This window comes from Canis aureus, chromosome 32 (genome assembly GCF_053574225.1).
Source record: "Canis aureus isolate CA01 chromosome 32, VMU_Caureus_v.1.0, whole genome shotgun sequence".
Taxonomy (NCBI): domain Eukaryota; kingdom Metazoa; phylum Chordata; class Mammalia; order Carnivora; family Canidae; genus Canis; species Canis aureus.
The window spans coordinates 37,975,666-38,001,406 of NC_135642.1; the positions used below are offsets into that span (position 1 = coordinate 37,975,666).

The window sequence follows — 25,741 nt, forward strand, 5'->3', positions numbered from 1 at the left end:
ACCTAGGAGGGAATAGAGATAATGAGGTGTGAGGATGGAGACCTTTAGGCATGCTAACACTTAAGATTCAGGTAGATGAGAAAGAATGATCAGAGGTGACTGAGAAGGAGCAGCTAGTGGTGTATAAGGAGAGGGAGCCACAAGAGGATCGTGCCCCGGAAGCCATGAGAAGAAAATGTTTCCAGTAGGAAAGAGTCATTGACTATTCAAGCTGCTGAGAAATCAAGTAGGACGAGCACTAAAAATTCACTGTTGGATTTGGCAACATGGCTAGCAATACCCTTATGTTTTTTCAAACAGCTAACTTGTTGGGACAAAAATAATGCATTAAGTTGTTTGGGCTCAACTACTTATTACATGGATTTCTTTTAGGTATTTCTTTTGGCCTGGAAACTTTGAAATGATTATTAAGATACCAAGAGAGTCACAAAGTTTAAGAATATCTGCTTTAGAGGGTCATGCTAATTAAGTATTTTAAGAGGGCGAAGCTCCTCTGCCTTTTCTTTGTCTCTGCTAAAAAGTTTGAGTTAGTAATTTTAAATCTGATCAGGTTACTGCAGTGAATAAAATTGCTTTAATGTGGTTCAGTATAAAAAAAATATAAAAAAAACCTTATCCCACGAAATGTCTGCAATAACATCTTTGCATGAATTTTTCTTCTTGCCTCCATAGGTATGGTCTGAATATGCGTTGCTTGGCAGCTCGGGTCAACTACAAGACTTTGATTATCATCTGCACACTCTTCACTTTGGTCACAGTACTTCTGTGGAATAAATGTTCCAGCGATAAAGCGATCCAGTTTCCACGGCACTTGAGTAGTGGCTTCAGAGTGGATGGATTAGAAAAAAGAGCAGCAGCATCTGAGAGTAATCACTATGTGAACCACATGGCCAAACAGTCTGAGGAAGCATTCCCTCAGGAACAGCAGAAAGCACCCCCTGTTGTTGGGAGCTTCAACAGCAATGGGGGAAGCAAGGTGTTAGGGCTCAAATATGAAGAAATTGACTGTCTCATAAATGATGAACACACAATTAAAGGGAGACGAGAGGGGAATGAAGTCTTTCTTCCATTCACTTGGGTGGAGAAATATTTTGACGTATATGGAAAGGTGGTTCAGTATGATGGCTATGATCGGTTTGAATTCTCTCATAGCTATTCCAAAGTCTATGCACAGAGAGCCCCCTATCACCCTGATGGTGTGTTTATGTCCTTTGAAGGCTATAATGTGGAAGTCCGGGACAGAGTCAAGTGCATAAGTGGGGTTGAAGGTTGGTATCCGTCCGCTCCACTGTATCTTCTATCCTGATTGTGTTGAGGAATAAGAAGTTGTAGGTGTTAATTATCTAGCAAGTACATGGCTTATTACCAGAGACCATTCATTGCTCTGACTTAGCAAGGAGGAACAGGTTAAGTCTGAACCTGGGGCAATTTTCTAGATGATGTGATTTAAGGGCTGCAAGAATATCACACCTGAGCAAATAGGATTATTCCATTAACCTGCCTCAGAATCTGAAATTCTCACCAGTAAGGTAAAGGCACAGCGTCTCCAAAAATTTTGCATGAAAAGATACAGTTATGGTCCTATGAGAGGAGACAGGAACAGGAGACCAATAGACCTATCTGTGTACCAGTTCAGTTTTGGTACCACATTAGCCAGGTATCATCTCTCGAGGGAGGTTTAAAATCCTCGGAACAGAGATGCCTGAGTGGCTCAGTGGTTGAGTGTCTGCCTTTGGCTCAGGGCATGACCTGGAGTCCCGGGATCAAGTCCCACATCAGGTTCCCTGCATGGAGCCCGCTTCTCCCTCTGCCTGTGTCTCTGCTTCTCTCTGTGTGTCTCTCATGAATAAATAAAAAATCTTTAAAAAAAAATAAAATAATAAAATAAAATCCTCGGAACAAGATAACACATAGACACCATTTTCTCTGACCTTTTATGCTACACTCTTATAGTCTATTACATACTGTCTTTCATTGTCTTTGAGACCTTTCTTATGAGTATAATTGGTACATTTTGGAATTTGTATTTCAAACCTAAGATTGATCAGAAAGCCAAATAGAATTTGACTTTAAAATATGTTATTTAGGGGGATCCCTGGGTGGTTCGGTTTAGCGCCCACCTTCGGCTAGGGGCATGACCCTAGAGTCCCGGGTTCGAGCCCCGAGTCCCACATCAGGCTCCCTGCATGGAGCCTGCTTCTCCCTCTGCTGGTGTCTCTGCCTCTCTCTCTCTGTCTCTCATAAATAAATAAAATCTAAAATAAAATAAAATATGTCATTTAGGATATCCCAGGATGGCTCAGCAGTTTAGTGCCTGCCTTCAGCCCAGGGCATGGTCCTGGAGTCCCGAGATCAAGTCCCACGTTAGGCTCCCTGCGTGGAGCCTGCTTCTCTCTCTGCCTGTGTCTCTGCCTCTCTCTCTCTCTCTCTGTCTCATGAATGAATAATTAAAATCTTTTAAAAATAAGTAAATAAAATAAAAGATGTCATTTAGGGACCCCTGGGTGGCTCAGCGCTCAGCAGTTGAATGTCTGCCTTCAGCTCAGGGCATGATCCCAGTCCAGGAATCGAGTCCTGCATCAGGCTCCTCTCAAGGAGCCTGCTTATCCCTCTGTCTGTGTCTCTGCCTCTCTCTGTGTGTCTCTCATGAATAAATAAATAAAGTCTTTTAAAAAAATAATAATAAAACATGTCATTTAACCGTAGGAAAGAGCTTAGTGTGTTTTAAGATTTCTTAGTTTAAAATTTATTTTCAAAAAAAAAAAATTATTTTCCCCATTCTATGAAAAGTGATTTCAATATCTTAATATTTTAAGGTTTTATAATATATTTACCAAATGTCCAGAAGAAGGAAGGGCCAAATTCACTTATATTCCTACCATTTCAAGATAATTATTACCATTTTTGTATGGAGGTCTTTGTATGTAGGCCTATATTTTAACATAGTTGTAATGATAGTTATACAGTGTTCAGAATGGAAATATTTTCTTTTTTTTTTTTAAGATTTAATTTATTTATTCACGAGAGACACAGAGAGAGAGATAGAGTCAGAGACACAGACAGAGGGAGAAGCAGGCTCCATGCAGGGAGCCCAATGTGGGACTCAATCCCGGGTCCCCAGGATCATGCCCTGGACTGAAGGCGGCACTAAACCGCTGAGCCACCAGGGCTGCCCAGAATGGAAATATTTTCTTAGGAGATTTCAAAGATATCCATCACCAAACCTTTTCACATAAATTCTATAAAATATATAATATTAGGGACCCCTGGGTGGCTCAGCGGTTGAGTGCCCGCCTTCAGCCCAGGGCATGGTTCTGGAGTCCCAGGATCGAGTCCCACATCAGGCTCCCTGCATGGAGCCTGCCTCTTCCTCTGCCTGTGTTTCTGCCTCTCTCTCTGTGTCTCATGAAAAATAAATAAAATCTTTTTTAAATATATCTTTTACATATGTGTGTGTATATATATATATAATATTAATAGATGTTTTAGATGCTAAAGAAAAAGTGAAGAGTACCCATAACCATTGTTAAATAATATTTTGATTGTTTTTCCAATCTTGTTGTAGAGACACATTTTTTAGACAAATTGGGATCATGCTATATAGTAAATTTTATATTCTTTTTTTTCTGTAAAATATCTTATTTTCCCTTGTTGAATCTTGAATATTTTAATGACTAGTATTCATAATAAGAATATGCCATGATATGTGTAATACTTGCAGTCCTTTCGTTTTAGTTGGCTACTTAGGTCATACCAGTTTTTTTTTTTTTTTTTTTTTTTTTGCTTTTACACGTAATGATAGTATAGATAGTCATAGTTACTCATTTGCTATTTTAATTATAGTCTAGGAGTAGTTTCCTAGGAAGGTAACTCCATGTCAAATAATATAAATTGGTCTATTTTGCTAAACCGCTCTCCAAAAAGGTTGAACCTTCTTGTACCTCCAAGAGCAGAGTGTAGGCTGCTCTTGTCACCCAGCTCTTGCTGTCACGGAACATTTGTTTTTTAATCTGTTGTTTACAAAGGACCTCATGATTCCCTTTCTGTAACAGTGAGGTGACGTACCCTTTTCATATGCTTTTCTAATCATCATAAGATCTCTATATTGTTCCCTTTTCTTATGTGATTAGTGGGATCTCTATTCCTGTGAACTTTGCTATATATAGATTAAGGACAGTGATACTTTATTGCATTTGTTAAAGATATTTTCTTCAATTTGGTTGTCTTTCATTTTACTTATGATTTGTTAGTCTTAGAAGTTTTAAATGCTGTTTCCTGAACTTAAAGACATTTTTAAACTTCTTTTATGGCTTCGAAAATCATTGCCACACTATAATCGGCTGTTCATCTGTATTTTCTCTAATACTTTTATTAGGTTTGTGTTTTTTTACATTCAACTCTTTAGGCCAGCTAAATTGATTTGTATTTTGGTAAATGGTACAAGGTCAGGGTAATTTCAGATTTTTCTTCTCCTATGTACTGAATGATCTTTTTCCCCCAGTTGGTTCATGATGCAGTCTTCATTGTTAAAACATTTTGAATAGCAGAATATGTTTCTGGACTGTTATTCTTCTTCATTGATCAGTGTATCAATTCTTATGTCAGTTGTACATTGTTGCAATTATCACCCATCTTTAATGAGATATTGTATAAACCTTCCTTTCATTAAGTGAAAATAATTCTATTTGAGTTTTGAAGAAAAAAGTCTCCTCTTGGAGAAAAAAATACAAAGTCAGAACTTATCTGTAGCCTAGATTTCTTAGCCCTTATGGTTCCTAAATCCTTAAACTGTTTTGAAACTACATCACACATATGGTTTTGTGGGTTCTTAGTTTCTTTCTGCTGTGCCCATCTGATGCTTGTTAATTTATTTTAGAACTGCAGAGAGAAGCTTATCTCTCAACACATAGACCAAATTCTGTACACTGTAATATTATTGTATTTCCCAGGTAGGAAATTACTAACCCACTAATACCAAACATTTAAAAGTTTTGTTTAGAACCTTACTAGAGGTAATCCATTAGTGAACTACGTCAAAAATATATGGTTAAGTGTGCAATTTTAATTCATTAAAAAAACATGCCTTGTTCTCAAGCATTACATTTTGACATGAAGGATATAAAAAAGAATTGCAAGCTGTGTTTATACTTTAAGTTGCCTAGTCATAACTGGCCCCTTAAGCAAATATTTCATCTGTCAGATGATATAGGTATTAGACTACATCTTGGGATGCCCGGGTGGCTCAGTGGTTAAGCGTCTGCCTTTGGCCCAGGGCGTGATCCTGGAGTCCCCAGATTGAGTCCCACATCAGGCTCCTGCATGGAGCCTGCTTCTCCTCCTGTCTATGTCTCTGCCTCTCTCTCTCTTTCTCTCTCTGTCTCTCTGTGTCTCTCTTGAATAAATAAATAAAATCTTTTGAAAAAAAGACCACATCTTGATATTGGAGAAAGAGATGAGTATGTAATTAACTTGAATGTTAAGTACAAACATTTAAGAAAATTTCATGATTAATATTTTAGGATGAACCTGTGGTAACATTATCTACGTGTATTTAAATTGTACAAAATTTGGGGACGCCTGGGTGGCTCAGTGGTTTAGCGCCTGCCTTCGGCCCAGGGCGTGATTCTAGAGTCCTGGGATCAAGTCCCTGTGTGGAGCCTGCTTCTCCCTCTGCCTCTGCCTATGCCTCTGCCTCTGCATCTGCCTCTATCTCTCTCTGTCTCTTATGAATAAATAAAATATTTAAAAATAAATATTGTACAAAATTTGAATGTATGAAACAAAGTTATGAAACAAGACATCTATAGCTATGAGCAACATTTTGCTATGAGGAACATGTAAAAAGTCAGTCCTGAAAAGGTAATCTACAACATTGCATTGCTGTCTGTCAACAAATACTGAACAAGAGTGGATAAACCTCCGTTTTGTTTTTCATATCTGATTTAGTACTAGTTTTTAATAATTATGAAAACAGCATAATGCAGAAGCTTAAAAGTTGCTGATAAGCCTATAACATGCCTCAGAGGTAAAACAGTAAAGAGTAGTGTTCACAGTAGGCTCTTAAGTGTCCAGACATGGTGATTTATTTTGTTTCTCCGTTTTATAGGTGTACCTTTATCTACACAGTGGGGACCGCAAGGCTATTTCTACCCAATCCAGATTGCACAATATGGGTTAAGTCATTACAGCAAGAATCTAACTGAGAAACCCCCTCACATAGAGGTGTATGAAACCGCAGAAGACAGGGACAAAAACAAGCCTAATGACTGGACCGTGCCAAAGGGCTGCTTTATGGCTAGTGTGGCTGAGAAGTCTAGATTCACCAATGTTAAACAGTTCATTGCTCCAGGTAAGTAATGTATTACTATGTGTGTCTGGCAATTTTATGTTGATTTATGGCACCTGATACTCCCTTAAAATTGTTTTTATGGTTTTAAAAAGTACATTAGCAGACCCTTTATATAAAGAAACAAGCGGTGTCACCCAAGTGAAATCCCTAAAAAAAGAACAGCTAAAAATTCAAGATTATAAAGAAAATATTTACTGTGTGAAAAGGCAAGCCATTGATTGAATATTAAGATCCAGGTTACTGCATGGTATGTATCTCCTTCCAGGGATCTGTGTCTCACAGGAATGATACTCTTTGGTTCATTTTAGTATTTCAGTACAGTATTTAATTCTTTAGCTTTTAAACTGTTTTGCGTTAAGGTAGAAATTTTTCTTTATAAGAGAGCCATCCTTTCCTTTGTCTGTTTTTTACCAGCAGCTTTTATTTTTTTGAGCTACGATAGCGTTAGCAACCAGGACTGCTTCTCATATTGAGTTTTGTTAATGTACTAGATTGTCTCAAACTTCATATAAAACCATTTCATTTATAAAATCAAATTAACTTTATGCAACATTTCCCCTTTTAGTAAGACAGTCTCATTAATTAGGATGTAATGTATTTTTCTCCACTAATCAATATCCATGAGAATTAATGAGTCCATTACTTAAAAAGACAATGAAATTTTAGTTAGCACCTCAGGCTTAATACTCTATGGGGAAATGTTGTCAAGAACAGAACTCATTCCCCCACCACCACCACCACCACCACCAACCTTGCAGTCAGTAAATAAAACGAAAGAAAAGGTTATAAGACCTCTTCTGTATTCTCTCCTTGTTCTTTATTGATGACTGTGTAATTCACAGACCTTGAAAGCCACAGTACAAATCTACTCATTCTAGATGGCCTTAAGTAATGGATTTATGAGTGCTTAATGCAGTGCAAATAATGGGTGACCTTTAGTTTTTATTCTGTGACTAGAACTTCTTTTCTCCTATGGTATTCTGTGTATTTCAGTAGATAAGGCATGTCTGCTTGACTGGTGAGAAAGTATGTGGAGGTATTTAAGAATATGTAGCTTGTGATACCCAAGAGGTTATTGTAGCAGAAAATGATTAGACTTTGCAAAAGTACATTTGTATTTGTTTCTATCTAAGCTTATTTTTGTACTAATTGATAGTGTTGTGTGGATTAGGGTGGAAAACAGCAGCCCTTATCTTGATGATCTCAAATGCTAGCAAGTTTTCTAGAACAGTTCTTTGAACTGTATCCTATTTAGAGCAGTCGATTTCAACGATTTCATTGTGCACTTCCAGATGCCCAAAGTAATATAAAAGATAAGTCTCCTCATACCATGTGAGGGACCCTCACAGTACTTCTTCATTCTGCAGCCCATAGCTGGAGATAAAACTACTTCCTAAGGTGGTTTTAAATATATGGGGGAGAGAACTCTGTGACAGTCACTCTGCCAGTGGAACGCAAGCTGCTCACAGTTGGAACTCCCTGTTGGTGGGAGTGTGCTAACTGGGAATGGGGTGCTTATTTTGATATCTTGGGCATGCCTGGGGGTGCATTTGATCCAAGTGTCTGAGGCAAGTGAGTTGGAGTTACATGAGATTCGTTGCTCAGAGCAGGAGAAGGGACTCAAAGAGGTGAGACTGTTGTATTGAAGCACAGGTATGGGGAGATGAAGCTTTTCAGAGGGCATAGACCTCATGGGAGATCAATTCACTGTTGAGAATCACTGTTGAGAAGAAATTGGAACTTGTACACAAAAGCCTAGGCCTCAGTAAGGTGAATCCCTGGAAGACCAGGGGCCAAATGCGTTGGCCTTTTATTTTTCTGGACCTTGAATTTTTTTCCCTGAAAGGAAATAAAGTTGTCTAGAAGAAAGAACCCGAACATGGGTCTACATCATATTTTTATTGTTTTGTTTGTTGAATAATGTTTTGTTCCTCTTCCTGATTTGTGCTCTGTTAAATTAAATTAGCTTTCCCTTTCTGGAAGCACTCTGTCCACTCCATTTCCATGACATTCTTTCTCAGACTTAGTGAGCTTCTCTTCCTCTGCCTGGCCCTTATCTCTAGGTATTCCTCATGCCTCTTCTCACTGCATCTAGTAAACCTGTTGATTAAAATGAATGAATGAATAGTTTGTGTTGCATGTAAAAACATTGATTTAAAGACTGCCCTTAAGTGTTTATCATCCTTTGTTGCCTAAAGGGACATTATACAACTGCATATGCCAAGAATAAACACTTGTAGTGACTCCCAGGTTTAATTGCTCAGAAGAAGGAGTCACGGATTTCAAAAAAATGGGAAACTGAAAACTTTATATTCAGCTTTAAAGCAGGAGTCTCCAGATAATATTATGCTCAAACCTTGCCTGCTACATTTCCAGAGTGGTTGCCAAAACCACACTCACATTCCCCTTGCTACCATTTGGATCCTTCTCAGTGATGCTGACAGGTTATTTAGCTACTCTGTATATCTAGAAAATGGGAATCAAAAGACAAGATTGTTGTGAAGAGGACGCTGGTCTGTTGATTGCTTCATGTGGAAGATCGGGACTTCCCTATGTGGCTCAGTAACTCCCTCTGGTGGTTTTGGGGTTTTAGGAAAATAGTTTTTTGAAAGGTTACATCCTGTGACATCAATTGTTACTTAGTTCTCTGAACTAATCTCTTATAGTGAAACATATCGTTTATAGTGAGACCATATCATTTCATTAGATTTGTATCCATACAGTAAATTAGAATGGAATTCTGGGAGGAAAATGGGCAATTCTTCAGCCTCCTCCCATTTGGACTTCTAAAGTTGGATACCTATTATCCAGTTTCAGGAAAATGGATGTCATGGTTAATGATACTGCCTAATTAATGAGGCATTACCCTAAGAATGAAAAATAACTAGCACTCAATATACCCTTCTCTGCTGAATATAATTGAAACTTGAGTGATTCATCAGTCAATTCAGAATCCTGTAGTGTTTCAGGAATGTTATTATATTGAGCATCAGATTCCATTTTACCTCCATTAGATGGAGGAAAATGCTAGTTAAGAGAGAGATTGCATGTTGACATTTTTCCAGATGAAATGGATTTTTTTTTTTATTAGAAGTAGGATTCTGAAGTCACTGTTTAAAAAGTCACTCAAAGCATCATTTAATGTTGTAAGTCTGTCAAGATGTTCTCATTCCTTATACAACTTCCATGATTGTTCCATCATATGAAATCATTAAGAGCCTTGGATCAATTATATCCACACTGGTGGAGTCCAGTATTGGGGGAGTTTAACTACCAGCCCAACATACTAAGACTATCCAAGCTAATTACACTGTAAACACTATCATCAGTCCACATTTTGTCTTTGCTCCTGTTGACACCCTAAAGATTTCCTCAGGAACTCCTCAACCTGATTCTGTGACTATGTTTAAGAGAAATAACTCTTCCACCAATTATGCTCATGAGGGTTCCATTTCCAGTATCATTTCTTTTTCACACTCTTTGGACTTGGATCCAGCAATCCTGGTTTCTGGTCCCTACCCTACTGCTAATTAGCATTTGGCTTGGGCAAACCTTTTAACCTTGCAAAACTTCCATATCTTCATCTCTAAAATGGAAGTAGTAATTCCTGCTCTGCCAGCCTCAGATTATTGCAAGGATCATACGAGATAACACATAGGCATGTTTTTCAAAAACATAAGTTTAATAGAGATCAAGGTATTCATATTTACCTGTAAGGTTATATATAAAACATGTACTACCTATTTTTTGTTGTTGTTGTCATTGGCGTTGTTCTTGCTGCTGCTGCTGCTGCTGCTGCTGCTGCTGTTGGGTTGTAATATGCTCTCTTTCTTTTCTTGGTAGACCTAGACCAGCAGTATTCAGAAAGTCAACTTTCTGGGAATCTGCCGTCATTGTACTATAGATATGCAAGAGAAATTTCCTGTCTGATAATTTGCCAGATAAAACAGCTGTTATTATTTTATCAGCCTCTGAAGGCCAGTAGCTTCAGAATAATAATAATCATAATCACTATCAATTTTTACTTTGTTCCAAGCCACTTTCTTTTTTTTTAATCCTCACAATTACCTTGCAAAGTAATATTATCTCTATTTAACATCAAGAAACTGAAGTTCAAAGAGCTATTTCATCTTGAACATCTCAAAGCTAGGAAGTGGAAGAGAAACAATTCAAACAAGGTTTTGGATTTTTTTTTTTTTTTTTTAAACTCCAAAACCTCTGCTTCCCCTTCAACTTCCCCCAGTACCCCTCACTTTTGGTTGACTACCCTAAGCCCCTGCTTAATTTTCTGAAATTTATTCACAACTCCAGCAAATACCTGAAAACAAACCTTATCGTTTTCAGCATCAGTTAGTAATTAAGAGTGTGTCTTGAGGCTTCCTGGCTGGCTCAGTCAGGAGAACGTGCAACTCTTGATCTCAGGGTCAGGAGTTTGAGCTCCGTGTTGGGTACAGAGATTACAAAAAAATCTAACTTTAAAAAAGAAAGAAAGAATGTGTATTGTGGAACCAAACTAGGCAACCTACATTCAACATTTTGTATCTTAAGCAAGTTACTTCCCTCCTAGTCAGCCATAAAGTGAGAGTAGTAGTAGCACTACTCCTATAATTGTTACAAGCATTAAATGAGTTAATATGAGTAAAGCACTTAGAATATAGTAAATACCTACTAAATGTTAATTAAATTAAAAATTTTAATTCATGTATAAGCCATTCTTCTAGCTTCTCACAATATTATGCGCTGAGTCTATTTTAGTTATCTTTTTCTTTTAATAAAATGAGTATATTAGGGACACCTGTGTGGCACAGCCTGTTACGTGTGTGTCTTCAGCTCAGGTCATGATCCCAGGGTTCTGGGATCAGGCTCCGCATTGGTCTCCCTGCTCAGTGGACAGCCTGCTTCTCTCTCTCCCCTTCCACTCCCTCTGCTTGTGTTCTCTCTCTCTCTCTCAAATAAATAAAATCTTTTTAAAAAGGGTGTATTAGAACAGTCATTGATTATTGATCAGCCAGCGTTTCATCTAGAAAAGGCAGTTTGATCAACAATACCTTATCCATTTGCTCTTAAGCCTCTAATAGGAACTAGACAGGCCTGATGCTCACAAGCCATCATAGACTCATCAGTTCTATGATTTATTTATGGTGACTTTAGTGAAATAATTGATGATAATAACGATGATGATGATGATCAGACACAAAGTAGTGAAGTGCTAATTTTGTATGGTTAGTGGTTATCAAGGATAAATTACGATTAACTTTTAATACAAGGAGCTTTTCTTCTAACCAGTCTTTGTTGGTAAATTCTCCCCCTACAGAAACCAGTGAAGGTGTATCCTTGCAACTGGGGAACACGAAAGATTTTATTATTTCATTTGACCTCAAGTTCTTGACAAATGGAAGTGTGTCTGTGGTTCTAGAAACCACAGAAAAGAATCAGCTCTTCACCATACATTATGTCTCAAATACCCAACTAATTGCTTTTAAAGAAAGAGACATATACTATGGCATTGGGCCTAGAACTTCATGGAGCACGGTTACGAGGGACCTGGTCACTGACCTCAGGAAAGGAGTGGGTCTTTCCAACACAAAAGCCGTCAAGCCAACCAAAATAATGCCCAAAAAGGTGGTTAGGTTGATTGCAAAAGGGAAAGGATTCCTCGACAACATTACCATCTCCACCACGGCTCACATGGCTGCATTCTTCGCTGCCAGTGACTGGCTGGTAAGGAATCAGGATGAGAAAGGTGGCTGGCCGATTATGGTGACCCGCAAGTTAGGAGAGGGGTTCAAGTCTTTAGAGCCGGGGTGGTACTCTGCTATGGCCCAAGGGCAAGCCATTTCTACTTTAGTCAGGGCCTATCTATTGACAAAGGACCATTTATTCCTCAGTTCAGCTTTAAGGGCAACAGCCCCTTACAAGTTTCTGTCCGAGCAGCATGGAGTTAAGGCTGTGTTTATGAATAAACACGACTGGTATGAAGAATATCCAACCACACCTAGCTCTTTCGTTTTGAATGGCTTTATGTATTCTTTAATCGGGCTGTATGACTTAAAAGAAACTGCAGGGGAAAAACTCGGCAAAGAAGCGAGGTCCTTGTATGAGCGTGGTATGGAATCCCTGAAAGCCATGCTCCCCTTGTACGACACTGGCTCAGGAACCATCTACGACCTCCGCCACTTCATGCTTGGCATTGCCCCCAACCTGGCCCGCTGGGACTACCACACCACCCACATCAATCAGCTGCAGCTACTCAGCACCATCGATGAGTCCCCAATCTTCAAAGAATTTGTCAAGAGGTGGAAGAGCTACCTTAAAGGCAGCAGGGCAAAGCACAACTAGAGCTCAGAACCAAAATGATCTTGCAGCCTCTGCCCTGCACAGAGACCATAGGCTCCGTCTCAGCAGAGCATAGGCACATTTTAAAAGGTTGTGTACTAGGTTTGTGTGGATTACATCGAAGTGTTAGATGCACCCCGTCCTCTGGTAATCGCATTCTATGAGTTGGGTGTTTCAAAACATGGCACTTGGAGCAGAAAAGTGTTTAGTCGATGGCTGAACATGATCTATAACTTTGCCTTGCTTATCACCGTCTACAGTTGTGCAGACAGTCCAGTCCCTCTGGGCCTGGGGAAGACACTGGTAAGTAGCTGTTACTGGCCGGTCGTCTGGCACTTACCTGAAAACTTAGTATGGGTCTCTTTTAAAATGTGATGATTTATGTTTATGTTGGAAACAAACTTTAAAAAAAAATAATGTGCTGTAATACAGTAAATGTGTACTCGCAGCCTGAATAGTGGACCGTGTGCAACTTTTTTAAATGATGTTTCTTTTCTACAGATTAATTTCTTGGCGAATTTCGTGTTGCATTTCTTGAATTTGTTATATATGGAGAATATTTTGAATGTATGGTTTTCTTGAAATGTGTGAATTAAAAACACAACCAGTGTTCAGGCTTCACAGTTATATAATGTAAGCACAACTAAAACAAAACTTGTTGACTGCACAAGAAATCACAAAAATGTTATGTTTTATGAAACTTGATCTACAATCAGTAAAGATTTGATAATCAGTCTGTCCCTCCCCATCCCCACTGCGATGGTTTCTTTTTGTCACTGTCTAGAATTCTGTGTTTCATTTCAGATTGCACTTGAGAGTTTTGTCTCTTTTGGGGGGACATTTTTGGGACATTGTGGAAATTTTATTTGAGAAAGGAGCTAGTCCATCCTCACCACCCTTTAAAGAAAAATACTATGTCAAATATTACATACAAGAATCATAGCAGGTGTTTTCCCTACTTTTAGATCATTCTTGGTCATTGACATTGACTCTGCAGTTGTCAATGGTCAGTGTTTTCCTTTGCAATTTTAATTATAAATTATTTCAGCTCTTGGGTAGAAGGGATTGATGCTACCACATTTGCTGTACGTGTGTAACCAAGACCTTTATTTGGATTTTATATCCCACTATACCTTACCTCACATAAATATGTTTCACAGCCCTTGTATCCTGGGCAGTGTCTGCTATAGGGCTTCAGGCATCATCCAAATCAAGCGAGGTCGATTTTGTTGTTTTTGTTTGAATGTACGACAGTACACTAAATCAACACTGTAACTTATACAGGTTGAAATATGAGACCCCACACTTTTCAGGAGACTGAGTCTGACAAACACATTGCAATTTGTCTGTGACCTGTATCAAATGCACATCAAGAGCCACATGGGCACTTGCCTACATATTCCAGCATAAATTGAACTCAGCCTACCAACACTACTTAGAAACCAGAAAATATATACATATATATGAATATAGTAAACATGCAAAATATAGTATGTATTAGTGGCAAAGAGAGCAGGATCAGAGAAGACAATATAGGTGTACACTGAAGACAACCTGGCCACGGTAGAAGAAGCTTAAACTCCCAAGTTACACGACCACAACTCTCTTCTGCCCACAACACGACGGTTGTGGGTTTATTAAGTTTCCCGCTGGCTTTCGACCTTTGTAGTTCTTACACATTATTAGATGCCTCCACAAGACTATCTGGACTCCTTTTTTTATTTCCGTGCTCCAACATGAACTTTCTCCAGTCGGGAAACCCTTTACCCGTTATCTTACTTCTTACTGAGAACGGTCCAGACTTCGGCCTTGTGTTTGCATACTGGTACTTCAGACTAAGGGAATCCATGAACACAGCATGGTACTGTTCCGCGACAAATATCAGTGCCTTAACAATGTGGCTGTCCTTTTCCACTGAAAAAGGAAAGACATTTTGATCTAGAAATGGCATTGCTGTTTCACTGCTGTTGGTTTCACACTGCCTTCCACGTTGCAACAGCAACTTGATTTTTCTTGTGATCCCAGAATTTTCTAAGAGGATGAGCTGAACCTGCAGCAGCACCGCCAGTGTACACCAGTGGTTCTCAAGCTTTAGGCTGCCTCCGAATCACCTGGTTGATTACTGAGCTACAGATTCCAGATAGCCACTAAATCTGCCTGCAAAGCATGACAGTCTGCATTTTTAACAAGCATTCAGATAATTCTGGTGCAGGTGATCTTGGGGGCAGACGTTCAGGAACACTGCCCAAGACCATCAATTGCATTTTTGTTCCGAAACACCTACAGAGTTCTTTGGGTTTTTAATCATGTAAGATGTTTACTTATTCTGAGCTTAGAGAGAATGGGGAAGGTGTTTTAAAGTTTTATTTTGTTTTGTTTCATTAAATTTTTCTTTGTTTCCAGGTAATGGGTATTTGTTTTGTACGCTTATCTTGAGTTAGCTTTGCTGTTAAATTAAATCTGTTGCCACTTCAGTTGTAAAACCAGCCAAAAGTTTCCAGACAGAGGTCAAGTTTGACCCTTTAGGATCGTTGTACATAAAGGCTTCATCCAAAAACCATCCAGTGTATGTGAGCAAATAGAGAAATGACACAAGCACAACTCTCCAGATGTGGCAGTCCTTTCCTTGGCCAGCGCGCGGACTCTTGCTGAAAGCTGCTGTTTTCATCCTTGTTGCAATTGTTGTTCTTGTTTCTCCTCCATTGTACATGTGGGTTAGAGACCATGTGTCAAATATGCAATAAAGTGTTTACCGGATGCCCTTCCAAAGGGTGGTCCTTGTAAAGCTGTACAGACTTTGCGGTTTAAGCACAATGTGCACATGTTAGTTTTCTATACAGCAAAACTTGATTTTTTGCAGATGGAAAGGTATTTTGTTTCTATACAAAGTAAATGGATTGTTTGTGCTTAATGTAAAGCTGCTTTATAAAATTGTAAAATAAAGTTTTTATCTTAAAAGGAATATGCCTGGATCATTTGTTCCTTCTCTAAGGTTTTTTTGAGCCCAGCAAGTGGATTTCTTGACCATTTTCTGTTCAACCTGTGACAACTAGTCAGGCAACAGATGTTCATGAGCGGTTCAGGCCCTGTAAGGCAAAGTGCCGAAGAGCCTGTCACGGGTCTCACCCCCAGAAGCTGTGATGGACAGGGACACGATGTCCAGAGAACAGCTTTGGAATGATAAAATGCCAAATTGTGTGGTCAGTCAGGGAAGGTGTGGAGGAGACAAAGCCTAAGTGGGGCCTTCAGGCCCAGGTACCGGGTAGAGGAAGAGGAAGAGGTAACGAGCAAAATCGGGGTGCTGCGGCAGCTCTGAAGGTGCCCTTAGGCTATTCAGGTTGGTTACCATTTTTGCCTGATTTGAATTTATTTGAAAGTTTGTCCTTCCTGTATTTTCTGTAATTGCCCCTTCTCCAGAACAATAAGCATTACTTAATCTTCTCCCCCTCTTCTTCTCAGAGGGTAATGATACAGGCTCCCCAAATACAAAGAAAACCAGAGACCAGTCTGGGTTTATACTATGTTTCCTTGCACAGTATTTTGGGGGTTATAAGCATTCTGCACCATTTGTATGATGGAATTCCAATGGATCACCAACCACTTGCTAATCAACATCCGTGGCAACTCTCTCCTCTCTCTCATCCCCAGTTGGGAAACAGCCATAGGTTGCAAGCAGTTCTTGGTCTGGATGAGGTCTCCGTCTTGCTTTGATTTTGCTATTTATAGCCAAACTGTTAATACATTGGCCATTCTGCGTTAGCACACTAAACGCCATATATTTGCCTCCCTATTGCCCTCGAGAGGGGCCAGACCCTCCTAGGCATGGCAGTGGACTTAGCCCATAGTCTGATGAGCTCTTCCTCCCAGAGAATGCCTCCTCCTCCACGGGACTGTGACAGCCACTGTGTGTCTCATGACCCTACCGCCTCTTAGCCAGGACCGCTGGACTAGGGGTGAAGCCCTCAGTCAACCTGGGCCAGTGAGCCTCTTGCCCAGAATCCAAAATCGAGAAAGATTAGAAACCTGAAGCAGATACACAGTGAAAAGCAGAGATGAAATCAGAACCTCGACAGTGCTCCAGGCCCTGGATCCGGTGCATTTCTGAGGCCAGCTGCATCCCTCAGTGTCAGGAGCTACTAGTATATTCTTAGGATGCGTTCCTCTGTGTGCTGAAGTTGGCTGGGCTTGATTTACGTTACTTAGAATAACAAGCGCTGATTAATGACACCATGCCTGCGTTACGGAGAAACGTATAATGTAAATTCTACATTACAACCTCTTCCTCCAATCTGGACTATATTTACTAGGGCTGCCATAACAAAGTACCATAGACTCAGTGGGTTCAGCAACAGAAATTTATTTTCTCACATCTCTGGAAGCTAAATTCAAAATCAAGGTGTCAACAGGTATGGTTTCTTCTGAGGCCTCATTTTTTGGCCTGTAGACAGCTGCCTCACTGTGTCCTTGCATGGTCGTCCCTCTGTCCTATTGCCTTCTTATATGGACACCAGTCATACTGAATTCAGCCCCATTCAGATGACCTCATTTTCCCTTAATTACCTTTTTAAACGTCCTATCCCCAAATATAGCTGAGGTCCTAGGGGTTAGGACTTCAACATGGATTTGGGGGGAAGGAAACAATCAGCTCCTAACAACCACTCTTCACTCTTAAGTGCAGAGAAACAGAACGAGCCAAGGTCTCCATTTAATTAGTTGATAGCAAAGGCCAAAACTCCTAGATCTTTAGGGAATATCAAGTGGGCAAAAATCTACACTCAAGGGGCATGTGGATGGCTAAGTGGTTGAACATCTGCCTTTGGCTCAGGGCGTGATCCCGGGGTCCTGGATCGAGTCCTGCATCGGGCTCCCTACAGGGACCCTGCTTCTCCCTCTGCCCGTGTCTCTGCTTCTCTCTCTCATGAATAAATAAGATCTTAAAAAAAAAAAAATGTATACACTTGAGGCTTGGCCATTGTTAGTTAGCATCAGGAACCTGCTCTACCCCCATGGCCTTGAACTGTCTTGTAATACAGTCCAGTAAGAGAGACTAATCGATCTTCAAGTTTTATAAACTCATGAAAGGTAACCACTAAACTTAATCAGTGGTGTTAAAAAAGTCCACAGACCCAAACATCAGCTGCCAGATTTTTATTCTTCCTACCCTGTGACATTACCTTTAGCCCATCCCGAATATGGAAGTTGGAGGTATTAAAAACAGATAAAGAGTGTATCAGAATTGCAAGTTGTGGTGAGATGTGTTTAATGACATCTTTTTATAAAAAAATCTCAAGTCTGCATTATTGCAACTGTTACAAATAGTTAACAATATAGGGATAAAATACTGCTTTTCATTATACCAACCCATCAAAGATGTCAAACTGAAAATGGATGTGAATTTAAATGCTGTATCGATGATGAATTTGAATGTTTGCTGCTCACTTTCTGGTGAAAAGAGCTACATTTGCCATCTGGTGAGCACGATTGGTAACTTGTGTGTGTGTGTGTGTGTGTGTGTGTGTGTGTGTGTTGCATTTCCTGAATGTTAAGTAGCAGCAACACTGTAATTTTGCTAATCCTTTTCCAGGAGTAGAAGGATTTTGGAAAATGACAGGGCTGCAAAGCAAACCAAGGGGGAGCTGTAGCAAAGAGAACAGCAAAAGGGGAGGGGAAAAAAACCATGAAGCCTCAGGAATAGAGCAGCCCTAGAACTGATGGCAAACACACAGTTGAGATAAAGGTATTGTGGGGCAACCCCAAGCTCGTGGCATCCGAACTCCCCGCCCCCTGGAAGAGCTGGTACTTTCTTGGGGTTCTGCTCTGTTCTCACCTGTACCTTGTGAAAGCACTGAAATAAGAAAGGCTGCTCTTTTTCAGTTTAGAAAAATCTAGCCAAGAGCAGTCGGTAATCTCTTTGGGGACTAGAAGAAGGAAATAAATCCTTGGGACCAGGTAGGGGTGGGGGTGTCTTGGCAAAAGTGCACGGTTTTGATTTAATGCCTGTTACTTTGTCTTTCCTCTTTAACACCAGTGAAATTAAATCTCTGCAATTCAATTGAATATTGAGTGGGAGGCCCCAAAGTAATTCTCAAATCCCATCAATGGTGTGACAAGGTAAGGGAGGAGAGCGTATCTTCTCAACTCCTGCAGGCAGCAGAGAGGCACTATCTCCATCTGGAAGTGCCCAGCAGAAGATGCTCCCCGGGTAAGTGCCGGTGCCCTTGAAGGAGTATTCTGGGTTCTTGCTATCTGACTACAGCAGATGCTTGATGATCTTTGCTTAAGGTTAGGGGTAGGGAACAAGCACCATTCTAGGCGCTTCCCAAACTCTCACAGCTTACGTGAGTGAAGGCCTGACTCTAAGAGGGGATGAGGAAACAACACCGTTTAGGTAACTTGCTCAAGGTCAGGCAGTTGTTTCCACTGAACACTTACTGACACCTTCCTGCCAGCCCTGAGCTACCTGCCAACAGGAGAAGTGGAAAAGATGCCATTCCTGCCCTGAGTCACGGCCTGGGATGCTCTCCCTCCGGTAGGCCTGGGGTAGCCTTAGCTTTCCCAAATCCAAGACCAAGCAGTAGTGGCAATATAACTGCGAAAGAGGCCTGGTGAGACGTGGTTGGATTAAGGGCAGCCGTGCAGCTGACGGACACTGCAGGGTGAGGGGCGGGCAGGGGCCAGGGCAACCTCAGGGGGACAGTGACTGGTGGTTCGCCCGCTGAGATTCATTCTAAACGTGTGCACAGGGGTGTTCTGCAGACCGGGTCCCCCTCCCCCCCCCGGGCCTAAGCTGGGCCTAAGAGCAGTGCCTTTTTGCAGAGGGGCTATTACTTGACAAACCAAGGTCTGGAAGCCAGGTTCCGTGTCCTGAACCACCCACCCCAGGCCGTGACCACCTCCACTCGCTCCTGGCTACCCCCCCCCCCCCCGCCCCAGCCGTCCCACACAGCGCCCAACCTGGGCCGCAGCTCTTCCCGGGATGAGAAAGCCCCAGCAGATGAGAAAATCAGCCCATCTCACTTGCAGGCTCTATCAGAACTGCTGAAATTGGTACTTGCACCACTAAATGATTAGAAGAGTCCAGAAACGGGAGGTTATTTCTCGATCAAGGCTCCTCGGCATGTGCCCCATTTCAGCATCCCTGGGTTGTCTGGTTACATTAGACTTTGAGGGCCCAGCATTAGAGCCCCATCGGTAGCCTCTCTGCAACCCCCTCCTGCTGTTGACTGCCTTCCCTAAAGGAATTCCAGAAGCTCCCTCTATCACAGAGAAGGGTGTAAGGGAGCGTGTGCCTGTGGGCAGGCATGCACCCAAATGCACGTGAGAGAGCTGGAAGGAGGCACAGGGAAGGTGCCAGGCACCCTGCTGGCTGCTGGGGATGCAATGATGGGTAAGAGCGAGCCCCTGTCCTCTGCAAGTCTGCCAGGAATGGATTCAGGGGGTCGATGTTTTTATTCTTGGTGTTGGAAATCTGACAAATGCCAGATCCGGGTTTGGATTCATGAGATCCTAAAGAACTTTCCTACATCCAACTTTATAGAGTTTATCCTCAGGGTGGTCCTAAGGGGAGGGCATCTGCTTTCAGCGTGGGAGTCTGGTCCACGGACTGGGGGCTGGGCCGTGAAACCCACCGTCGGTCTCGTCGTGTGCTGTTGTCCTGGCCTGTGTGGGAGTCTAGAAGGGAGGCCCATGGTCAGCATGGGAAGGGCCCTGCGTGTCTCCTTCGGCAGCAGCCTTGCTGGAAGGGGGGCACTTCCCTCTGGGATTCTGTTCCTCTTTGGTTATCAGTCCCCTATGTCATCACGCCTGAGCTCTTACTGACAGGACAGAAGAAAGTGACCCAAACACCACCCAAAGGCCTGCCTACTGGCGCCTGGCTGCCTTGTTTCAAGCTGGGTTTTTATTTAAAGAAAATTGAATGTCAAAAGGAAAAGAATATCCTCTTATTTTTTTAAGATTTTATTTATTTATTCATGAGAGACACACAAAGAGAGGCAGAGACACAGGCAGAGGGAGAAGCAGGCTCCATGCAGGGGAACCTGATGTGGGACTCGATCCCAGGACCCCGGGATCACGCCCTGAGCCGCAGACAGATGCTCAACCGCTGGGCCACCCAGGCGCCCCAGGGATACCCTATCTTAAGGTGCCATTCTTCATAAACTTTTAAGAATGATCTTTTTTTTTTATGTTGTTCTCAAGGAAAACCCAAGCAGAGTCTTTCACCCTCGAGAACCCCCACCCCACCCCAGCCTTTCATTTCCGTAGCTTGAGAGAGACTAGCCCAGTGCTCCCCAGGCCTCTCCACAGCTCAGTGACGCCAGCTGTGTGGACACAGGGTCTCAGAGGCAGGGGTGGGGTGGGAGTAAGAAGTGGAGTATGGGGGTCATTGCAGGCACCCCGGTGAGAGGCGAGGTGGCCTGATGAGATGTGGTTGGATTACGGATAGATGTGCAGCGGATGGGCTGGCTGTGCAGGGTGAGGGGCGGGGAGGGAGCAGGGCAGCCCCGAGGTGTGGGTGACAGGAGGGCCCCTGGCTGAGATGGGAGGCCTCATGTGCGCTCAGTGGGCTTCTGCAGACCAGGTCCCCTCTTGGGCCTACGAGCAGTGCCTTTTCCAGGGGTATCTGAGGGTATGTGGAGGTAAAAGGATTTAGAGTGTGTGTGTGTGTTTGTGTGTGTGTGTGTGTGTGTTGCACTACCCGAGCCACTTCATTCGCCAGTGGGATTTCACTCCTGCCGCCTTGTAACCCTGTGTCCATGTAGCCAGCAGACATTGTCTTAGATCAAAAATCAGATGCTTAAAACTCTCCAGTGGCTTCCCATTGCCCAAACCCAGAATCCAAATTCCTCCCCAGACCTGGGAGGCCCTTGGGAGCTGCCCTGCCCCCACCCGACGCCCCGTTCTCGCCTCTCCCGTTACCGCTCTCCACACTCCACGCTCCATACTGAGGGCCTCTTGCAGGGCCAAGCTCCAGCGCATTCGGGCATTTGCACAGCCATGCTCCCCCCTGGACCTCTTTCCCAGGTTTTCAGGGGTGGCCGCTTCTCCTTGTTCAGACGTCACCTCCAGTCTCAGGTCCTTGCGCCTCCTCTGAGTGCCCAGCTAAGGTAGCCTCCCAGACACCCCTGCCACAGCACCCCACTTTATATGTGTGTGTAGCCTTTCTCACCAGCAGCCTTCACGTGTGGATTCACCTGTGCACTACCCCCTCCCCGGCCCCCACCGCCCAGTAGACTGCAGCCTCTTTAACAGACGGGCTTGGCTCTTTGGTCTCTACCTTATCCCTAGCACCTAGCCCAGAGCCCGTAAGTGAGCTCCATAAATGGTGCACGGGTGGGTGAATGAATGAATAAATGAATGCGTGCATGCAAGCTTCAAAGAATTGAGGGGGCTGGGAACTAGCTTTCTCCTTACAACTCTCTGACAGAGCTCCTTACGCCCTCGACATCGGTATAGCGTCGCCCAGGAGCTTGCTGGGAATGAAGAGTCTTAGCTCCGCGCAAACCTGCTGCAGCAGAGTCAGCATTTTACCAACATCCCCAGGCAGTCGGTGTGGGTGTTTTTTAATTAATTAATTAATTAATTTATTTATTTATTTATTTATTTATTTATTTATTTATTTATTTATTTATTTCGGTGTGGGTGTTAAAGTGTAAGAGGCCCTGCCTGGTGCACTGAGGCTCAGGACTGCCTGAGCCTAAAAGTCCCCTGGGAGTCAAACAAAACACTGGTGCCTGCTCCCCACCCTCCCCCCGCCGGAATTCCCATCTGACCTGTTCTTGGGGGGCCTGGTGCCCAGCCGATTGTAAAGTGCAGCCCAGGTGGAGAACCAGGGGGTGGTCTGGGGAGCTTTCCTGCTGGCAAGCAAAAAACAAGGCTGGAGGAATGGTAAGGCTTGATGAGGGCGGGAGAAAGGAAGGGAAACGGCTTGCCTCCCACCTGGGGTTCAGCTGTCAGCGGGGCGCTTGTTTGCCCTTACTGGTTATATGGGAGCACCCTTCTCTTGGTTCCTAAGGTGCTCTGGGCCCTCTTTCCCTCCTCTTCATGGTGCTCTCCGACCGGGAGAGCTGTGTCTCCCCCATCACACTGGGGCATTACCCAGGATGGGCACTAAACCGTGGTCAGATAAGGACCTCCCGAAGTCTTCTCACTTTCTCCATCCCCTGAAACAAACCCGTTCTCCAGAGCCCCCCACGAAGTTCTATGATGGGTGCTCGGCAAGGAAGGTGGATCAGGGTCAGGGTGGGCCCCAGGCCCATGCGTGTGAGCATGCCAGCGTGTGCAGTTGCCCGTGTGCACGCTCCCACACACTCCCTGCCAGCCTGCCCACCCCCTTGAGAAACCCAGAGCTCCTCTCAGGCCTGATGGGCCCAACAGACCCTCTGGACAACAGCTGGAGGGTGGTAGGAGGAACAGAAAACCAAGAGAAATTAGGAAAATCTCACTCAGCTGCTGGGTCTTCAATGGAAATGAGTCTCTGCCCGTGCTGGAACCACCCAGAAAGAATCTGAGGACAGGACTCCTGCCCCTTTGCCCAGTGATGCTTCTGGTTCAAATGCAGACCCAGTGGCAAGCTGTTGTCATGTCAGCTTCCTGGGTGAATGGAGTGACCAGATCCTTTGTTGGGAGTGGGTTGCTGGGTGGAAGGTAGCACAGCCAGGGGCCGCTGGGGCCAGGGATGGAGGAGGATGGGAGAGACCTGCCTGTGGGCCACACCACCCTCACCAGGTGTCCTCCCTGGGGGACTGCCACCTGCCACAATTCTTGCCTCCCGCTCTGGCTCCCCGTGTCCTCCGAAGCAGCCTCTTAAGGAGAAGACATCACTAATGGGAGGCTTTCTCTCTGGCTCCCGATGCTCACTTTGCACCACCTCCTCAAATCAACGGGCCCAGCCCTCCAGGGACAGCCCCAGCCCCTGCCTGAGCCATAGCACGTCCCACGGTGCATCGTTAGTTTTCACCACTAACCGAATTAAACTGGACCAAGAGGGAAAGGTGAGCAGAGCTCAGCCCTGGGTTTCTCTTTTGCCAACGGCACAAAATTTCTCCAGGGACCTGCAGGACCCCCTGTCTCACCTTGCTGAGCTTTGTGGGGTGAGAGGGAGAACCTTCAGAGAACTCTATAAAAGTCAGGCACTCTTTCATCAGAAAAATGCCCAGACACCTGATGGGATGAGCACTGGGTGCTATGTTATATGTTGGCAAATTGAACTCCAAAAAAGGAAAAAAAAAAAAAAAAGGAAAGAAAGAAAGAAAAGAAAAGAAAAGAAAGAAAAGAAAAGAAAAGAAAAGAAAAGAAAAGAAAAGAAAAAAGAAAAGAAAAGAAAAATGCCCAGAGAATTTTAGATGCATTTCAGGGTCTCATTATCCCTGCCCACAATTGTTAAGCCTCCAGATAGCCTGAATTTCACCTAAGATCTGGAGAGGATCCATGAACCCCAAGTGAAAAATTGCTTTGTTTATATTTGAAAATATAAACTCACAAGCCTCGAGAAACCTGACAGGTAAAATGATTGTAAGTGACTAATTGGGTCAGTGGGTGATAAGGAATGCTGAGGACTGTGGCTAAAATGGAGCATTTAAAATCATTTCAAAAAAAAAAAAACCAAAAAAATAAAAATAATCATTTCAAAAATTAAATTATTATTGGATGAGCCAGACAAGACACATCTTTATTTTCTTTTTATTTTTTTTTAAGACACATCTTTAGACTAGAATTAGCTCACGTCTTACCTGTGTGTTGTCATAGGATCTTCTAGGTATATATACCTGCCCCAGCCTCCAACTGATACTGAGATCTACCTATTACCCAACCCCAATCATTCCTACTGCAGCACATGCCACTTCCCCCTTGGTCTTACTCCATAAGAATTTTCTCTTTGCTTTTCTTTTGTGCTGCTCCCAGTTCTTGCAGGAGTCTGTCTACTTACTCCAAGGCCCAGGTTAAACAGCATTTCAGCCATGCAGTGGCCCGGACAGCCAGACCTACATCCCTCCACCCTTTAGTTGTTATGGGTGTCCTGGGGGAGCCCTGATGCACCACCCTGTGCTCCCGGAGCCCTCTGACTCAGTTGTCAATGGTGGAGGGAATGATTTGGTCTCCTAGGGACATCTGGCCATGTCTGGAAACATTTTTGATGGTCATGATTTGGGACCGGGTGCCACTGGCATCTAGTGGCAGAGGTCAGGGATGTTACTGAACATCCTACGATGCACAGGACAACCCTCCCCCTCCCCACAAAAATCACCTGGCCTGTTAATAGTGCCACAGTTGAGAAACCCCGACCTGAGCTGGCCCTGAATGAGCTCCTGGAGGGCAGGGCTGTGCCTTGGTTAATGCCCTGCTCTCAGGGCCTGTAACACAGGGTCTGGCAGGCAGAAGGGCCTCAGGGCAGGTGTGTTGATGAGGTGAGACACATCACGGTGAGACGATGGGCACAAGAGCAAGAGCTGGGGACACCTGGGTGGCTCAGTTGGTTGGGCGTCTGCCTTCAGCTCAGGTCATGATCTCAGGGTCCTGGGATCGAGCCCCCATGTAGGGCTCCCAGCTCAGCAGGGAGGCTACTTCTCCCTCTACCTCTGCCCACCCCGCCCCCAACACTCGTGCTCTCTCTCTCAAATAAATAAAATCTTAAAAAGAGAGAGAGACAGAAAGAGCCAATGTTAGCCCCAGGAGCACACAGCTGAGTCCAGGAGGTGACCTCCAGCCTGCTGGCCCTCTTCCACGCAGACCACTCAACTAAGGCCATGCGATGAGTTTGCCACGAGGGGCTTCATGGGCTTAGAATTGTTTATTTTTTATTTTATTTTATTTTATTTTTTAGAATTGTTTGTTTAGTTGGACTCTTTAGGTTGTAAGAACAGAAGTGTACCCAGGGCTCCTTGGGAGATGCAACGATTATTCACTGTGAAGAGACATGAGTAGAGACGCAGGCCTTAGCAAAAGCAGAGCGCCGGGGAGGGCTAGGTTGGGAGCCGGGACCCTGGCACTGTCTTTTCAGCAGATACAGAGAAAGCCCTGTCACTTCTACACCGCCCATGCCACCCGGATCCAGGGTTC

General features: G+C 43.3%; 1 protein-coding gene across 3 annotated transcripts in view; it reads left to right on the forward strand.

Moving 5' to 3' along the window:
* Window positions 1-15,647, forward strand: part of GLCE (glucuronic acid epimerase) — a 117,843-nt gene extending 102,196 nt beyond the window's left edge. For 2 of the 3 annotated variants that reach the window (XM_077881661.1, XM_077881660.1), the window contains 3 exons: window positions 673-1,268; window positions 6,107-6,349; window positions 11,664-15,647. In XM_077881661.1, coding sequence (XP_077737787.1) covers window positions 686-1,268; window positions 6,107-6,349; window positions 11,664-12,688 — 1,851 coding nt within the window. In that variant the 5' untranslated portion in view covers window positions 673-685 and the 3' untranslated portion in view covers window positions 12,689-15,647. The remainder of the gene's footprint in view (window positions 1-672; window positions 1,269-6,106; window positions 6,350-11,663) is intronic. The other variant, XM_077881662.1, reaches the window with a different exon arrangement.
* Window positions 15,648-25,741: the final 10,094 nt, after the last annotated feature.